The sequence below is a fragment of the Thalia democratica genome, chromosome 7 (assembly GCF_965202585.1).
Source record: "Thalia democratica chromosome 7, ktThaDemo2.hap1.1, whole genome shotgun sequence".
NCBI lineage: Eukaryota > Metazoa > Chordata > Thaliacea > Salpida > Salpidae > Thalia > Thalia democratica.
Window position 1 is genome coordinate 40,380,589 of NC_139171.1, and position 20,042 is coordinate 40,400,630.

The window sequence follows — 20,042 nt, forward strand, 5'->3', positions numbered from 1 at the left end:
AAAGCTAATTTTAAAACTTACACTAAATATCACGATAAATTTTGAAAGTGACATTAGGTCAGGGTTCAGGTTGACCTTAGGGGCCACGAGCAGTAAAGGGGCCAATAAATCATAAAAACTTACACTAGTTATTCTGGAGTTGATGATGAAGAGCAAACAAAAAAGGTCTTAGACGTTTTTAGTGGTAGTTTCAAAACTTATACTAGATATTACGGAAAAAAAAAGGAAATCTAGGAGGCCATAAGCCGTAAAAGGCCACAAGGCCATAATTTGAAACTCAAACTAGATATTCTGAAGTTGATGATAATGAGCAAAACAAATTCTTAAGCGGTTTTTATTGTATATTTTCTAGAAATCTTGTTAGAGGGGACCATAACTTATCATAGTATAAAGGAGCCTTTTTAAAAAAGTTTGGGAAACCTTGCACTAGATACTACGAGAAATTTAAAACTTAAACATTTGCACATAGCGTTACACAGAATCTTAATTTCGCAATTTAGAGTGATTAGCTTGAAGACCAAGGACTAAAACAGTACCATAAAATTATAGGATATTTCCAAGACTTAAGTTAAAGTAAGATCCTTAATTTAAATTTAATTACTTATGGTTAAAAATATTTTAAGACCGCATCAACTACTATCAATAAAAACTTAAATTTACAGTGAGCAAGTACTATCAAATAATAACGAACATTAAAACTTTTATTGTGAGAAAATCTACTATTTAATTTTTTCTATCGTAAAACTTTACTGTTATATAAGAAACTACTTTATTTACAATAATTTATCTACAACTCAACGTAAAAATTAACAAAAAAAAGTTATTTAAGTTTAAACCTGTATTAAAAAAAAAATTGCGTTTATCATTGTTTTTGATAGAAAAACTTTTATTCAGCAAAGTGAAAACAATCCTATTTAGACAAAATTACGTAAAAATTATATAGCGAATCTTTATCAACACAGTACATTAGTAATAAATCAATTTATTTCACATAGTAGTTTCTGGCTATACTGAAAAGACTGTTAAACATTTCAAGCAACTAAATAAAACTTAACATGAATTTCAGTAATAAACAACGAACAGTCAGTGTTAAACGGAGCATATTACAAGTACAAGCCCTGAGGAGCATCGTCGGTTTTCCTGTACAAAACGCTCTCTTTGGCTTTCGCAAAGTCCTCGTTGGTCACTTTCATTCGGCGCTCGCGTAGCGCCAATAGTCCCGCTTCGGTACAGATGGCCTTGATATCAGCTCCACTCAGGTCGTCCTTCGCTTGCACGTAGTCGTCAACTTTCACGTCATCAGACAGCGTCATGCGCGCGGTGTGAATACCGAAAATGCGGCGCTTCGTCTTCTCGTCGGGCATCGGGAATTCAATCTTGCGGTCGATTCTTCCCGGTCGGATGAGCGCCGGATCCAAGGACTCGATGCGGTTCGTTGCCATGATGACTTTGACGTCGTTGCGCGAGTCGAAGCCGTCAAGCTGATTGAGCAGCTCGAGCATAGTGCGCTGAATTTCACGCTCTCCGCCCGAGTTCGAGTCGTAACGCTTCGTTCCAACGGCGTCTACTTCGTCTATAAACACGATGGAAGGAGAATTTTCATCAGCGACTCTGAAAAGCTCACGAACGAGCTTAGGTCCGTCACCGAGGTATTTTTGAATGAGCTCGGAACCGACAATCCTGAGGAAAGTTGCAGAAGTTTGATTGGCGACTGCTTTTGCAAGCAAGGTCTTTCCTGTACCAGGTGGTCCGTACAGAATAACACCTTTTGGTGGCTTGATTCCCATCTCCTCGTAGTACTCGGGGTGAGTTAGAGGCAGCTCGACAGATTCTTTAATTTCTGTAATTTGCTGGTCAAGACCTCCGATATCAGCATACGATTCTTTCGGAGCTTTTTCAAGCTTCATCACATTGACCATTGGATCAACATCATCACCTAGTAATCCAACAACTGCATGAACCTGTTATTATTTCTCAAGTTGTAAAACACTACATAACTCATAGTACATTATTTGAGATCAAGACTTATCTTACTTAACTTAGATTCAGAAATGAGAAAAACATCTTATCTACTAAAGAAATTATGTTTAGCAAGATCAAAAATGCAATGTATTACAAATTCTTACATGTTTTGATACCAGTAGATCTTTATATAATTTAGAGTTAAATAATAACAATTAAGTTACAAATATTTTTAACAATATATGCTAAACAAAAACCAGAGTTATTTATAACTATTTGGAAAAAAAATCATACAGTTTATATCAGGTTGTTTTTAAACACTTTTTTAATACTTCAAACAATGGTATTAAATTATAAAAAACGAGAAAGACATTTTTGTTATTTTTTTAAATATGTACCACTTATTTTATAATTTTCTTTCTTATCTTTTTTAGCTTATAAAATATATCTACTAAAAGTTAGTTTTTATATTTTAGTCATAAATAATTTAATTATTGGAAAGAAAAGGGTACATAAAAAGCTAGTTTATTGTAATTAATTTAAACACTAAACACAATGTGATACATTTAAAAATTGTCTGACAATGTTTAATGATGTTATAATTTAGTTTATTCAAGTTAATTAAAATAATTTCTTATTCCTTTAAGAGTGTGAGTTTCAATCGTAAAATTTCTAATAATTTGATAAAATTAAAAAACATGCAACTAAAAACAACATAGCCAGGGTTAAAATATGCTCAGTTTTATTATTACCACAATAATTTCTAAGCTTTTCAAGTATTACAAAAAGTTAAAAGAACTATGTATCATTTTAACTTCATACAAAAACATTTTATTAAACAAACCTTGTGATTCATCAGGATTGTGCAGCCTGGCTCTAACAAGTCTTTATCAACAAACGATAAGATACTGACATAATGTTCAGAACCGACAGATGTAGATACAATAGCATGATTTTCGTCAATCACTTCCTCCAGAGATCCAACAGACATTGGTGATCCCCTCAGGTCGTCTACCTTGGTTCTTTCCTCCTCCTGTTTTTCTTCTTGTGGTCTCAGTCTTTCCTGATTTCTAATGTACTCCTCCTCCATCAGCAAAAAGTCCTTTATTCTCTCTTGCTTCAGCAAACGCAATTTGCACTTTGTGTATGGAAGAACAGCAGGTAGCTTTTTGGCACTATCGGGTCCCTTTGCTCTTTTCTTTTTCTTGCCAATGTGAGTAGGAAGTGGTTTTTCATACTTTCTTTTTTTATCCTTATCCCCTTTTTTTCCACCTGAACGACCGGGTCCACTTTGTTGGTTACCCATGACAAAGTTATTTTACAAAAACCTTAAAAACAAATATTATCTATCATTAAATTGGTAAATAAAACAAATTGTTTTTTTTTTAGTTACAAGAAATTTTATCAACACTTGTAATACATTTTATGAACCATAACAAAAAAAAATTATCAGTTAAAATTAATACTTAAAAACGACTATTAGAAAACTTACATTTAAAACATAAAAACATACTTAAAAATTTACTTATTATGTTTAATATAGAAAGGTATATAATATAAAATTTTAAACATAAAACTCTCGTGAAGTAATGATTTATTCAGCTTTTTACACATTTTATTAGGCATACAAAATTTAATTTCAAGAGGGTAAAAGCAGTCATTCACAGAAAATAGCATTGAATTTTATACAAAGGCTCAATGTATCAAGTATTGATCAAAATGAGAATTTGAATTCAGCAAAAGTTTGAAATAGCATTTGCTGACGTTAAAAAATAACTTAGTTCAAGATTAGAACTAATTCAGTAAATGGAGACATTTAGCAAACTAATACCAGAATCAATATCCATAATTTGCAATAGGGTTTATATTTTCTATGTTGTAATCTTAATAATATTTATATGCAATTAAGGGCATAGGGGGGAAGTAAAACACTTTTTTCACAATTTGATCTGATTTTATATAGCTTTTACCAAGCTACAAGATGCTTTTTACAGATTTAAAAAATTTCAAATAGTTTTTTGATATATAGCAGGTCAAAGTCGGAGGCAACAATAGGTTCCTTATGGGAGGCGCAAACTTATTGAAAACTGTTTAAAAAAAATGAAATATAATGACATTACAAAAAAAGTCAATAGACATTGTATCTACATAATACATTAACTTCAACATATTTTCCTAGACAAGTTTAAAACTTTAACAACTTAGACTTGATCCTTCTACAACCTAAAATTAAGTATAACAATAATGATCTACCCTGAATATATAATAAGTTCCAAAAGCAATATAAGATACTTCAAAGAAATTTAAGTGTAATTTTCTACATTTTTTTGGGCTGAAATGTTTTAAGTGAGTTTAAACTTAATTATTAAACTTTATTCTAATTCGAAAAAAGTTAGTCATAGTAAAGCAATGGAAGTTTATACTAATTGGATATAAATTGTTTAAAATATTATATTTAAATTTTATTAATACTACTTATGTATTATCTAATAGTATTAAACTACTAAAAAATATTAAAAGTTTGCAAAATTTAAACTTAAAAATGTAATTATATCAAAAACTAATTTTAACATATTACTTATGTTTTAAAACTTAATAACTTTTACTTGATACTTATACAATCTCAACTTTAGTATACTCATACTAGATGTTTTACCCTGAATATTTTATAACCTTCTACATGCAGTAGGGTGCTTATAAATACGGGGACCTTTGAGTTTTCAGCTTTTTAATTTTTTAAATTTTTTAATGCTTGGCAAATACCACAAAAATGGCCTGTGCAAAATTTTAACTGATTTAAAATAGTTTTTATAAAGACTATTTTATATTTTCTGAAAACCACCCGAATGCAAACTGTATAGGACCAAAAAATTAGACTTTAGAATTTTCAGCTGAAACTTTTTATACATATGGCGAGCTATCACAAAAACTTACTGTGCACAACTTAAGACAATTTTAAGAAAGTTTTATCAAGGTAATTTTTGATTTTATGTAATTTTAATTTATTTTTGTAAATTTTCTTGAATTTCCTGTTTTTTTCTCAAAAAACAAGAAATTCCACCATAAAAATTTATTTAAATCGTCTTAAGTTGTGCACAGTAAGTTTTTGCAATAACTGGCTATATGTAAAAAAGGTTTAAGCTAAAAACTTTTAAGTCAAACTTTTTGGGTTCCCATACAGTTTGCATTGGGGTGGTTTTCAGAAAATCTAAAATAGCCTTTATAAAAACTATTATAAATCAGTTAAAATTTTGCACAGGGTATTTTGAGGTATTTGCCAAGCATTAAAAAATTTCAAGCTGAAAACTCCAGTATTGATGTATTTATAAGCACTCTAATATGCAGTAATATATACTTTTAAAGTAAATTTTGACACAACAAGCCAACACTGTTTTAAGTGACCTTAAACTGTCTTGAATCATTCAGAGTTTTTTTAGATCCTTAAAAATCTATTTACTTTTCAAAATTAATAAAAAATCAAGTTCTTCATTAAAGTTAGTTATAAATGAACAAAATATTGAAACTAAATCAACTAGACCTCATTAAAAATCTAGAGAAAACTGGACTGAGATTTTCAACATCTTATAACTATCAGAAGATTTTTATAAAAAAAACTAAACTGGCCTGTGTTATATATTTTTTTTTTTTGTTAATTAGTCTGAGTTACCAGAGAATCAACTGTCCTGAGTATCTTGAGTGTGTGGTATCCCTGCAGTATGAGTGATATCCCTACTTATAAGAAGCTTATCTTCAATTATTGATCTAAATTTGATCTCAACAGCAGTTTCTCTCAACTATGCCTGTCTGATGAGTCCAATAAGGACAAAACTGGTTGTAGGTTGTCTTGGATGCTATGTTGATGGTGGTTTGGTGAAGTTCTTTATTTATTGTTGATGGCAGAAAACATCTCAAATTTGGCAACATAGTAAATTTAATCAAGTGTTTTTCCATAATGTTATAAAAATAAAGGGAAATCAATGAAAATAAAATAAAATTGGAACTTTATGTTACATTTTAAGAATGAAAAGCTAGGGATAAGGTACAGGGTTCCCACTAAAATTTTAAGGAATAACTATAAGGAAATCCGTAATATATAGCAAATTTATAGGGAAATTATCAAAAAAAAAAAGAATTTTAAATTTTTCAAATATATTTTTAAGGTAAATAGAGTAAAATATGTCAATAACCATTTATAAGCAATTTAAGAAAGTTTAAGGGTTTTTGACCTCTAATTTTAGTTAAATAAGCAAATTCTAGATAAATAATGTTCAATATAAAGAATGGAAATTTTGTCCAATAGATGGCGCCATAGTCACTAAATTTAAATCACCAAGCAAAAGAACGTAATTAATAGGTATTTCCACATATTTCTAATTTTTATAGGGAATTTTCAGAATATTGCAAATTTATAGGGATTTATATGGAGAAGGAACCCTGAAGGTAAAAATAAGCTCAAGGTTGACCAAATTGCCAAAGGTTTTTTGAACTTTTACAAGGTTATCTGAATTTCTTTAAAGGTATTAAATAGTACTTTTTTTTTGTGCATTTTAAGTATAAAACTGAGTTCAAGTCTTCAATACTGTCTTAAACAGTATGAAAATATTGAAAAGATAGTGTAATTTTTCTTTAAATCAAGGTGGCCACTGGTTTTAGAAAATAAATTTCCAGGTCTTTCATTAGTTTGATAAGTTAGGTAAGCTTAGGATTTAAAAACTGTGTCAAGTAGTATAACTGTAAAGCTAATTTAAATGAGTTTTTTTATGTACAGGGTTGCCAATTGTTTTTTAAAAAAATTTTCCAGGTTTTCCAATTTCTTCCAGGTTTTTAAAAGTACACATTTTTGGGTCTATCTTAAGTTTTAAGTTAATTTTAAGGTAAGTAACTGTGTTAAATAGTTAAAAAACATTGAAAAGATACTGTAAAGCTACTAAAAATATGTTTTTAATAAAAAAATTTTTTTGATGATAACAAAAATTTTTTGTCTATATGATAGACTTTTTGAGTCAAAAAAAACTTTACTACTGAACATGTGAAAATTATCAAAATTCCAGGTTTTTTCAAATTTTCTCAAATTCCAGGTTTTTTTTACCTTAATTGTCAAATTCCAGGTTTTTCCAGGATTCCAGCTAAAGTGGCAACTCTGTATGCAAAAATATTTGATAGTGATAAATTTTTTAATCTTTATGATAGATTTTTTGTGTCATATAAAAATTTTACTACTTATTATGTAAAATATCTTTTTAATTTTAGGTTTTTTTAGTCTATAATGTCAAATTCCAGGTTTTTTCAGAAATTTTGGTTTTGTGACCAACCTGTTTATATGCATTTTAAAATAATTATTTTTTTTAACTATAAAAAACACTTGTATATGATAGATTTTTCTTATATAATCAAAATTTTACCATTTTACAAGTAAAAATGTTTAAAATTCAGGTTTTTCCAGTTTTTTCCAAAATCAAACTACAAGTTTTTCTTACCTAAATTGACATATTCTAGGTTTTTTCAGGACTCAAGGCAATTTATACAAGTAGATAGGCTAAACTAGACAACTGACTATAGTAACTTTTAAAACATAAAAATATTAGTAAACATATAAAAATCAATAGTAAACTAAAGTACTGTATAGGGGTTGCCACTCTTAGAGACAAAAAACTAACTATCTTTAGTGAACAAAAACTGGAGGGACCTTAAACTGTCGAGTGAGATACTAACAACTTTTTTCTCAGAATAAATAGTGTTTATGGTCTTAAGTCATTACCTTATCTTTGTTGTAACTATGGGAAGAATTTCCCAGATTGTAGCATATCAATTTGGACTGAGAGATAACTTACTTAAAGGACAATCAGAAAAGTATCAAGCTTAATCTTGACATAACATCGTTAAACCAATATCTTATATTTGTTTGTACTTTCTTTTTTTGGGCTGATTGCTGTTGGTCTCATAAACTGGGTGTAAGTAGAGCTGGATTGATATAAGTTGAATTTATTATTTTTATTATTATCTTTTTTTGTTCTGTTTCTTGTATCAAAAACTTGGTAAATTTGTTTTATCATCATTGACATTGTTATTAAACAAGTAGCTGTATTTTAATTATTATTTAATTTACTATATCTTAAGTTTTATACATGTTTCAGAAGATAGAGATCCTGAATCAAGGTGTATAAACTTCATATTATTTAGTTACTCTGGTTGTTTAATTTTTTTGTTAAATTTTTTTTGTATTCAAATCATTTACAAAACTTTTACTGTTATTTAATTTTTTCAGAGTATTTGTAAAGTTTTATTATTAAAAACTTTAATTTTTTAAGTTTAGCTGTTCAGTAGTAGGAGAGATTTTATTTTGTATAGTTTAAACAAACTTATTTAATTACTAGTGCTAGATTTTATTGATTAAAACTATTGTTTACAAATAAACAAAACAGTTAAACAGATATTTAAAAATTGTAAATTCTTACCTACCTACACACACATATATAAAAAATTATAGACACTACTTGAATACTTAAATTTCAATTATACTATATATTATATATTTAGTGACATTACCAATTCTCCCCTCTTATCTAATTTTGACTTATTTGTTGCATTTTTTGTGGTTGCATTTGTAGAAAGAACAACAAAAAAAATGTGAATGATCACAAAAAATTGAAATCTAGAAGAGGAGACGGTGTGAAGCCCATGGTAGACTATGGCTTCTATGGTAAATATTGGCAGCAATGGTTTAAAAAAGGGTGCTTACCATAATTAAACTTAAATATTTTTTTATTAATGTATGTATAACTAATTTTTAGTTTTCTTTTTTAAGTTAGCTTCAAGTATTAGTTACAAGCAATTGGTGCGCAGATCAATGACCAAAAGGTCTTTCTCCACACCAATTCATTGACCTTAGTTGTGAGTGTTCATATCTTTCTATCTTTCTAAAGTCTAAAGTATATTTTTAAAAAAAATAATTTAACTTTTCCAAATCAATAAAATCAAGTTTTTAAACGAAATTGGATAATTACTTAGGATGATGTCACACCATCACAAGCTGAAATAATATTATATTATGTCTTTCTCAACCATAATTCTAAACTAAAAATTTATATTTTATAAATATATAAATTAAATAAAACTTATTTGTTAATAACTAATAATATTTTAACTTTTTATTGCTTCTATTTTACAGTATAAAGCAATTATATTGATAAAATAATTCATATTTATTACGATATTCAGGGTTATTAAAGGTTTTTGGTAAATTTTCACCAGGTTTTTTAATTTTTTTCTTAATATTTAAAAATACACACTTTTGGGTCTATTTGAGTTTAAATTTAAGTTTAAAGTAAGAAACTATGTTTACAGTATAAAAACATTGAAAATATACTGTAAAGCTACTTTAAATGTTTTTTATATATAAAAAATTTTTGATGATGATATAAAAATTTTATCTATATGATAGATTTGTTGTGTCAAATTGAAATTCTACTACTGAAAATGTTAAAATTATTAGAAATTCCAGGTTTCCAGGTTTTTTGGGAACCCTAAATATTGTGAAATAAAATCAATTAAATATTTTAGTTTATAATATTTAAATTTAATTTTTACTATGTAATTATATAGCTTGTTTAAATTAAAGTATTGGTAAATTACCTAGGATGATGTTGCACCAATATCAAGCTGAAATTATATTGTATTTGATGCCTTTTTAATCATCATTTAGGGTTAATCTAATATTTTATAAACACATAAATTAAACGTATATATCATAAACTATTAAAACTTAAATATTTATTTACTTTTATTTCACAATCTAAAGTAATTATATCAATACAATAGCTATATTACTTATGATATTTTTAAAGAAAATCAATCAAATATTTTAGTTTATTATAAATTTATTTAAGGCCATAGGGGGGTGGCTATGTTTTTTACAAGTTGGGTTTATTTTATAGAGTTTGTTCTAAGCTTCAAGATAAATTTTATCGTTTTAAAAAATTTGAATTATTTTTTAAGATATGACCAGTCAAAGTTGGGCCACATAATAGGTTCCTTATGGGAAGGGACAACTAAAAATCAAAAAAAGACTATTTTATCTAAAATCTATTTCCTCCTACATTTTTCAAACTTTCACAGTTTAATCTAGAAACAAAACAAAAAAAAAACATAACTTTGGATTAGAAAAATATTTAGTACAATTAAAAAAAAAAGACTATTTTTTTAATTTTTGTCATAAAATTTATATTTTTTTAAATTACTAAAATTCATATGTAACATTTTTTTCTTTTAATATTAGGAAAATTTCCTGAAAGTTTGAAGAAGATTGCTTGAAAAATGAAAAGGAGATAGATTTTTAGTGATTTTATAGTTGCCAAGCAAATTAACCTTGAAAAATGTGCGGTCTATACGTTTGTATCCAAAACTTTTTACAAAAAGTAAAATGTCTCAAAAGTTTAACAATATTTTTGAATTCTATAAAAACTGGCTTGTAGTTTGTACTTAAGCTTTATTATAAAAGCCAAAGTTATTTTTTGTAAAAAAAAGTGTTGGACCCCCTATGGCCTTTATTCATACTATGTATATATATAGCTTGTTTAAAACAAAGTATCTTTTTTAATTAAACATATTAGGCTTAAAACATTGATTTTTTGAAAATCTAAGTACATTTTTTTGTTCCTTATATTGAATGAGATTTAATTGTTTTATTTTCAATATTTGAAATTTTATAACCAGTTTTGTTTAATTACCGAGGATTATGTTGCATCAATATCAAGCTGAAATAATACTTGTCTCATTTAACCAGAATTTTAGGCTAAAAAACAGCCTAATAAATTATATTAAATTTAGCCTAATATGTTTGATCTAAAAAGATACTTTAGTTATTACCTAGGATGATGTTTAACCCATATCAAGCTGAAATTATATTTTATTTTTATAAATTTATGTTCCAGGTTTTTCAAAATTTCTAAAATTTGAGTTTTTTCCAGGATTCCAGGTTTTTTTGTCAACCCTGTTTGAGTTATCCTGAGATTTAAAAACATTCAAGTTTTTCTGACTTATCATGAGTGTTTAGAAACCTTCATACAAAAATAAAACTAAAATAAACACCTTTGTTATTAAAAACACTCAAGTTAACATTTTAGAGAAAGTCCACTTATAATATAAAGTAGATAAAATTAAGATTTGTTTTTCTTTTAATTTAGGTGTAAACTAGCCTGGTTCAGACTCAATTTATCTAAATTTCATTAAATCGATTAACTTTTGTTATTGTTCTATTATATTCATGATTACATTTAAAAGAATCCAGAGCAATTTTTCCATCGACCAGATTTTTTGTTAATATTTTTATCGAAATTACTATCCATTGCTTTCATATATAAAACAGTTCTAACTTGTATTAGGAAGGGTGTCTATACTTCATGGACTGCATTCACCATTATTGTAAACTGTAATTTTGTTAGGATGATAATCTTATTTGAAATATGAATGAGAATTTTAAGTTGAATATAATTATTCAGTATTAAAAACAGTATAATTTAAGTTGTATTACAAGTAGCTACGATTCAAGGTTTGTAAATAAATAAGTTTATTAAAGTTAGTAGTATAAAAATATATATTGTAATGATCGAACTTATTATTTTTAACAAAAAAAAACTACTAGTCATATACGTAATAGATAATCGCATAAAACTGTATCTTTTTAAACATGGTCGTCGTCGTAGTACTTCTCATTTAAATAAGGTCATTTTAGGTTTCAATCAATAAAAATAAGTAGATCAATAGATAGATATGTTTTAATATTTAATTTTATATCCAGTGTTTAAAGTGAAACAAATCGTTGCCTAAAAGCTTGATACAAAACTTTACTATAAAAAATACGAGAAGTTTTTTATTAGGTATTATTTTAATTTACCAAATATTTTACCTAGTTCTTTTGGAACTTTTGTTAAGTTTTGTTTTAGATATCTTTTCTACAATTGTATTAGAATACTACTAAATTTAACTAAATCTCTAAACTTATTTAAAAACATATTTTTAGAATAATTTTTTTATAGTAATCTCAAAAATAACTAATTTTCGTATTATACATCAATTTTAAAATTTCAATTAACAGATTAACAGTTATTAATAGATTACATCATATAATTTTTCTTTTTTATAAGTTTCAATTCTACTTTAAAAATAAACGCAGTTTTGTTTTTACCTAAAGCTTTATACTTGGATTGTGAAACTTTTGTAACATGTTGCTTTAGTTTTATAATATGTACATTTATCTACATATGATAAATTTGATAGTTTATTGTTAAATCAGGTTTCACCTAAAAAAATGTCACATCAGTCTCAAATTAATTTTAAAAATTGCTTTAAAGTAAACGCAAGTTATTTTGGTCAGTAAACAGTTTTTATTTATTTAGTTAGTTAGTTATTATTTAAGTTTTTCAACATTTAATTAAATTTTTTTATTTATAGTTTTTAGAATCTTAAAAATACTATAGCATTTCTTAGTTTTGTTACGGGTTATAGCGTTTTTTTGTTTTACTAAGCAGCGATTTTTTTAAATATTTTGTTAACATAAAACTTGATAGTTTTTTTAGTAATTAAAAATAGTATTTCTGACTTCCTTACATTACTTAAAGACAAAGTTACTCACACAAAGTTTGTCACATTAAAAGTATAATAACCATTACTAGCTGTAATCATAGTAATTTATTCTTTACTAGGTTTTAACCATTGTAAGAAAAACATTTAGCTTTGTTATTTGTCACTAAACCTAAACTTATTTAGATAATTTTTAATCTTTTTAAAATATTTTTTGTACACGTGTAGACTTGTGGGTGGTAATGTTACAACTTTTAACTGTTAAAATTCTTAATGCTGGAATAAAGACCCCTTTCGCCACTTTTTTTTATTTAGCTTGAAACACTTTTATACGACCATCAAAAATTTAAGAAAACCTATTTTTTCATACTTTTTAATCTAGAAATTTTAACAATTTTTTTTTCTTAATTTTTACTTATATGAATGAAAAAAATTTAAATGTACTTATATAACAAACCAAATTTCATATTTTTTTAAAGCAAGACTCCTAGTAACAATATGCTATAGCTAATTAAGCCACTCTCTTAGTTTTACTTTTATAAGTACTTTAAAATTATTTGAAATTAGTTCTCCAAAAAATAAAACATTTTATATAAACATGAAAAAAATTACACAATTTTGAGATGTGTCTAAGCTAAAATTTCTTTTTTAATAGATTTCTTAAATTATTCCTTTATACATTTTTGGTATTTGATAGTACGAACCAGGCTTTCCAAAAATGAATTTTGCTTAAAGAAATATGTTTAAAGTATTTCTTGTACTCGTGTTGAATTATTAATTTAATAGCTCTCTAAACTAAGGGTTTATGAAATAAAAAATACATATAAAAAGTGTTACAGCTTAAAATATCATTTAATATATATACTTTACAACTCTAGTTTAAGACTAGGAGGAGAAAAGGCGAGTAAGGTACGTAACGTACCACAATTAAGGTATGTTGTTAATGTTTCAACCGGTTGTAAATGTTATAATTTCTAAATTTAGATCGCTTAGCGTATAATCTTGACAAATTAAGTTAAAAAAATAGAAGTTTAAAAAAAGATAAACATAGTGGAGTTATATTTGTTACAAATAAATAGTTGAAGAATATTAAGAGGAAAACTTTTTTTTAATGTTCTGGAAAGTATGGTACGGAGTACTTTAATATTTGTTTGGTTTTAAATTGTTCTTTTTAAAGGCGTAATTTGTATTTCATTAAATTTTTTCGGATAGGATCTTTTATGAATTATATAAAAAACTCACTCTTTGTATTTTGACAAAATAGAACTTCAATTTTTTTTTTCAAAAACAATGTTTTTAATATTACACCTAATCTTGTTATTCAATTAAACTTAGTTAACAATTTTTAATATACATGGAATTAAGTACTTTGATAATTTTAAAAGCAAAATGTATATACAATGAAGTAAGCATTTAAGCGCTTTGAAAATTTATATAAGACTTCTTTAATAAGTTTTTATTGATCTAAGTTCGTGTATAAAACTTTTTTATAGACTTTTGATTATGTTTTGATCATAGAACATTTTAAAGATAAACAAAAAAAATTATACTTTTAGTTTACGATTGTATCTAATTTACAACAAAAGTTGATAAGCTGAAGGCTGTGTTTTAAAACTATATCGCTGTAAATAACAAATATTTTTTATAAGTAACTTGCGTAAAATTTTTTATATCAAAAGTTAGTTAAAGAGTAAAATATCAAATCTAATATTATTTTAAACAGCCCTTAACTAAAGTTTTTTAAGAAATAATTTATCAGCTTCATTTCCAGTAAACATTTTGTACAAAAGTTAAGTTCAATTGGTTTAATGTACTTAAGTTATATAAAAATTAATAAAATGATAATCTAATAATATGATAAAACAAGTTGCTTTAAACTTAACTAAAATAGAATAATTTCTGTGTCACGAAAACTACTTTGTCATGGTAGTCTTGTATATTGTTACCTTTTAGATTTAGTATTGATATCAGCTATATTATAAAAATTTTTTGAATGTTTTAAAGCTGCCAGGCCTAACTTGAATAATTATATTAACATGTAAAAACTAAAAATATATTTTTTTGTGAGACCAATTCAACCCTAAGTCAACTTTAAACAATTAATACGGGTGTTTTTATTTATTTTCTAGTTAAACCTTGTTTGGGATCTACGCACGCTTCTCGCTCTTTGTATAAGTTTGTTCATTTGATGTTTTTGTATCTGATGACGGTCATCCGAGACTTTAGTTCTGCTGAAGCTTGACTTTGAAGACCCCGCGCATCCGCTGTTTCTCAGCAAACATGCTTTATTACTGGAACTCAAGTTGTTTTTGGCTTGTGGAAAACTTTCCAGCTCGATTATTCCTGAAATTTCACTGTCTTCACGTTTATTTGAGCTACAAGTCCGTGTTGACAGTTCTGCTGATTTAAACTTGATTTCGTTTTTTGAACTGTACTTTAGGCACAACTTTTCTTCAAAACTTTTCTCTATGACAGATTTCAAGCTTAGCTCATCAAGTTCTTTAAAAATTTCAAGGGTTTCTTTCTGAACACAACTACTTAATATACTTTGGTTAGTTGATTTTATTATAAACGTTTCATCCGACTTAACTCTTCTAAGCTTTTTGACAGAAGATTCTACTTTCTTTTCGAAAACCTTAATCTTATTCGCGTCTAAAAGTGTACTTTCGAAACTTCTAAGCTTTTGCTTTGTTAATCTTGCTTTCCCCGAGTTTTCAAAATTTCTAGCAATGTCAACTAAAGCCTTGGTGGTGTGTGATGTCAGAAGTTCTTCGGTCGGTAGTTTTCTATCAAGCGGTTTAAACTTCTGTTTGTTTGCTTTGAATTCTGAAAATTTTTCTGCGAGCTTTATAAGAAGCCCATATGTTGTATCGTTATCAGAGTGTGTATTGAGCAAGTTTTTCAGTAATTCTTTGTCAGTCATATCAAATGAGTATATTTTTCTTTTCATAAACTGATGAAAAAGGTATTTGAAGAGTTAACATCTGATAGATAAAAATTTGAACAAAAGTTAAAATTTTGTTGACCTCAGACGCATTTCTTTTTTAAATAATTGTTATCACTAGCGTTTATTTGCGTTCTCGTTGCTATTTTTCAAGTTATTGAATCTTCTTACTGTAAAAAAAATTCTTAATTTTCACTTTAATAACTGTATCTATATGTAAACGAACTGAGTTTTTTGTTTTATTAAACGGAATTCAGTCTGTTTTTATTTTTTACTACTGATCTGATATAATATTAGCTGTTTTAAATGGAATCAGTATTGCAACAAAATTTGCAGAAAAAATATCTAAAACAAAGTTGTTTTAGACGAGACATCATTCAAATATGACTTTCATATTTAGCTTAAGGTTTGTTGTTAAGCAACATTTAATTTAAAACTACAGCATATAGAATTTACAAAAAATAAAATATTCTAACTTGTTTTTTTGATAAGTTTCTATTTGAGTAAAAAACGTATTGTAACTGACGTGATGACTCTTTTGGTAAAATCCGGTATTTATAAATAATAAACACTTGAAATAACAATTATTTTAATAAAAATTATAATTAGAGTAACTTTTAAACTTAAATAAAATATATTAATTAAACTATTTTTGAGTTAAATCGGAGGTCGGGAGTTTTTAAAACAAGCTGGATTTTATAAACAAAGCCTTTTTAAAGTCGATGTATCAAAATTTTAAAACAATATAGAATAAAGTATTTTATATCCATTAATAACTTAAAATAAAATAAATCGTGAAATTATCAGTACTCCCTTAAATTCACAATTAAACTAACAACAAATATAATAATTTCATTTACATTGCAATAAGACTTAGCTCTCAATATTTCAAACAAGCAAAGCTCGTAAAAAATTTAAAAAATAACTTGTTAGAAAGTGAAACATCATTAGTATTTTAAGATATTTACCTAGACTTTTTTCAGCATAGATATAATTTCAAGACTATTTTATACAACCTGTTAGATTTTTTCGGATAAGTCAAAAGAACTAATAAACTTTCTATAAACTTATATATATCTAGATTCTTAAGCTACTTTTGTTTAAAAAAATATCAAAAAGCTCTTATAACTATTAACTTTAGAAGAACTTTAATTTGAGATGTCAAACTTATTAATTAAAAATTGTTATTAATAATTTTATGTAAATATTTTGAAAATTAACATTAAAATCGTATACCATACATTAATTCATTTTAAAATAGTTCAATTCATGGACCTAATCATCAAAAGATACATAAATACTACAGCAATAACCTAAAGCTTTCATGAAAAGTAGAAAAAAAAAGATTTCATTCACAAAAATTCAAACAATTTGTCTTATAAATTTAACCTTTTTATGCTGTTGTATTAAAATATGAACTACACCTACTCAACCCTAGCAATAGGTTTTAAAGAAAAGTAAGGAGCTGAACAATTTGTATAGGTGGAAAATACGCGGCTAGTGATTATAACATGGCAAGTAAACATCTGCAACATAAAATAGCAATATGGTTCACTTATGATTAAACTAAAAGTATATTTAAATTATGTTTTACTTTTTAAGTTTAGTTGTTTGTTCCCCACTCTTTAAATTTACAAAAAAAAAACGAAGCAGGATGTGGATATATGCTTGACGGCAGGATCCAGTCCACTTGTTTCGTTTTTTCTTGCCTCTATCTAATCTAAATTTAAGTTTTTGAAATTTTAGAACTAGACTAAAGTTATTTTTAAACTACTAATGAGCTTTGTTTTGTTATTTTCTAAAAGGCTATAAAAGATCAAGTTACTATTAAAGTTTAGCTATTATCTAAAAGCTATATACAACTGTGTAAATTTTGTATATGACTTAAATTATGTTAAGGAACTTGATCTTAGATTTAACATTAAGTTAGTAAAAAAAAATCTTCTAAATAACTTGTTAAAATTTACAAATAAAATACTTTAATTAATATAAATCTTTGTATTTTATTTAAAAAATAAACTACCAATAAAAAAGTTTTTTTCGATGGGTAAAAATAACAAAACAACTTCAATAACAATAAATCATAAATATAAAAACTGCTTTATATTGGATTTATTATGTCTTATTTTGATCATAAAAGTGAGTCAAAATGAAGCTATAAAATATTGTATTACTGTTAGTAGTTCCATTAAAAAAAAATTGACTACAATTTTTATTTGTAATATACAACAAATCTATTTAGCTTGCAACAAGTGAGAAACGTGTTCAAAAAGTATGTGCTTAACACTAATTAAGGTAAGTGTTCTGCGGTCATTTTTTGTAATAAGAAATTTATAAACAAAGTCTTCTAAATTCTGCTGTATTTATTTTATGTAATTGTGAATTTTGTTTTACGTTGACCATCAAGATTCTATTTAAATGATCATGAAAATTACAATATCGCTTACACACATTTTAAAAACCAGAGTATTTGAAAATTAAACTTAAAATACTTTTAACACTAGTCATTTCCTAAAAAATACTTTACTGAACTAATGACGTTTCGCCGTTCATACAACATGGACAGAAAAACATCATTAGCTAAATTAAGTACTTGTGTTCACAAGTAATTGTTTTAGTTTTTTAAGTCCCTTGCTGGTCTTGATCTTTAGTAATTAACGCTCTATTAAATAATGCAGTTTAAAACAAACTCATTAATTTAGGTTAGCTATTTAACTTTTTGCGGACCGATAATTTTCGCTTTACGGGTCAATGTTTGCCAAACTATGAGCACAAGGCGAACTTTTACATTGTTTTCTGGTAATAGCTTGAAAGTATGTTTGAAAATTCCAAAAGTTTGCATAGAAAGATTTTTTTTAAGAAATAAAAACACAGTAAACTAAATTAAAAATAGCAGCAAAACGACTTTATTTGATTGTGTAAGGAACGAAATCTAACAATGATGGTTTTTGTAGACTCAAGCTACTTAAAGTCTGCATAAAATATTTATAAGGGGAATAGGAAGGTTTCTTGTCAGAATAAATATTAAAATATCAAATAATAAAATGCATAGCACATTATTCATAGCTAATAGAAAACTTGATAAGCAAAAGGTTTTTTCTTACACCAGATCATTAGACCAAACTTTTTGAGCACTTTTGTTATCGTTCAATAAACAATATTGTCTTTGAAATGAACAATGTTTAGGTGTTAAAAATGTGTGAATGTTTTTCCAGTATCAATTATAGCATCATTCTATATACTTTTTATATACATATAAAAAAGTAGCCAACATTTAGATTAGTTTCGATTTTATTTCTAAACCTAATTTTCAAAGTTGAATCTTTCTATTTATATAAAAAAGCTTTTATTGCTTTATTTTAGTATTTAGTGTAAGCTAGATCAACAGTAATTTTTTCATTAATTAGGCCGACTAATGCTAGCAGCTTGTTGTAACTCAGAATAGTTTTTTGTCACTCAGACTGATTTTTTTCATTAGAGAGTAATAGCCCTGTTATAAGCAGTTGCCACCATTGGCTCATCCTACCCAGCTAATTACACATGACATTATAAGTTAAAAGTGTAATTTTTATGATTGTTGTGAATGCGAGAACTCTTATATTATGAAAACCCTGCTTGAAAGAAGTTGAAAAATTTAATGTATTTTTGACTTAACTCATTAGAGTGTTTGTTTTAAGCCAAGATTCAGTTTATTAAAGCCTTAAGGAGTTCTTTTAGCATTATTATAAAAAAAAAATTACTAGTATAAAACTTTTTTAATTAATAGTTTTTTTATATGTCAATTATATTTTTTTAACTGAGCTCTTTACAGTTTCTTTATTCTAGGAACGAAATAACTTATCATTAAAAAATATATTTTAAATACTTTTGATTCAGGGTGTTTTAAATTACAAATTTTAGAAAGTAAATTCGTAAACAGAAATTTAAAAGAATAAAGAAATGTTTTTTTTAAATAACATAGCTTTAATTAAATTAAGTTGATATTTGAAAGAAGTAAAATATTCCTTTCTTAAGTTTGATTATTAATAAATTAAGAAGTGTCAAAATTGTACACAAAGTGTTGTTTATAGAATTAAGTAGATTGTTTTCTAGACAGCTTAAGTTCGATATTTTGGTTTAGTAAAAATACTACATAACATCGATTTAATTTAGAAAAATATCACTACTGCAATAAAACTGAAGAGTTAAAAAATAGTTCAGGTATTAGGACCACATTATAAATAAAGCTTCCATAGTAAACTTCATTTTAAATGTTACTGGATAGTTATTTCACCTAAAACCATGATTAAATGGCTAAGAATAAGCGAACCTTATTAAACAGATAGTAATTTAAGCTAGTGAACAATTTTTGACTTATTAGTTTTTAACTTTTTTTCTGTTTTTAACACTATTAATAAACATTTTGAGTTTATATATTATGATAACCTTTTCTTCCTAGAATGATTGATATTTAAGATAGCTCTGTTTGAAAAAATAATAGTTCATATAAACAACACTTGTTTATGTTTAAAATGTTTTATTAACAACAACTAACGCAATAAAATTTGGCAATAAAAAG

At 26.1% G+C, this 20,042-nt stretch overlaps 1 protein-coding gene across 1 annotated transcript; it reads right to left on the minus strand.

Moving 5' to 3' along the window:
• Positions 1 to 966: 966 nt before the first annotated feature.
• On the minus strand, positions 967 to 3,296 carry LOC145841025 (26S proteasome regulatory subunit 4). Its single transcript, XM_082948383.1, has 2 exons — positions 2,807 to 3,296; positions 967 to 1,961 (listed from the first exon to the last, which is right to left on the minus strand). The coding sequence occupies exons 1-2, from the start codon at positions 3,266 to 3,268 to the stop codon at positions 1,104 to 1,106; spliced, it is 1,320 nt and encodes a 439-aa protein (XP_082804509.1). The 5' UTR covers positions 3,269 to 3,296; the 3' UTR covers positions 967 to 1,103.
• Between the last annotated feature and the right edge of the window lie 16,746 nt (positions 3,297 to 20,042).

Excerpts from the sequence above, each read along its gene's own strand:
- LOC145841025 (XM_082948383.1), bottom strand. The coding sequence starts at position 3,268 with ATGGGTAACCAACAAAGTGGACCCGGTCGTTCAGGTGGAAAAAAAGGG. Across the intron at positions 1,962-2,806 it reads CAATCCTGATGAATCACAAG|GTTCATGCAGTTGTTGGATT; the intron begins GTTTGTTTAATA and ends AAATAATAACAG.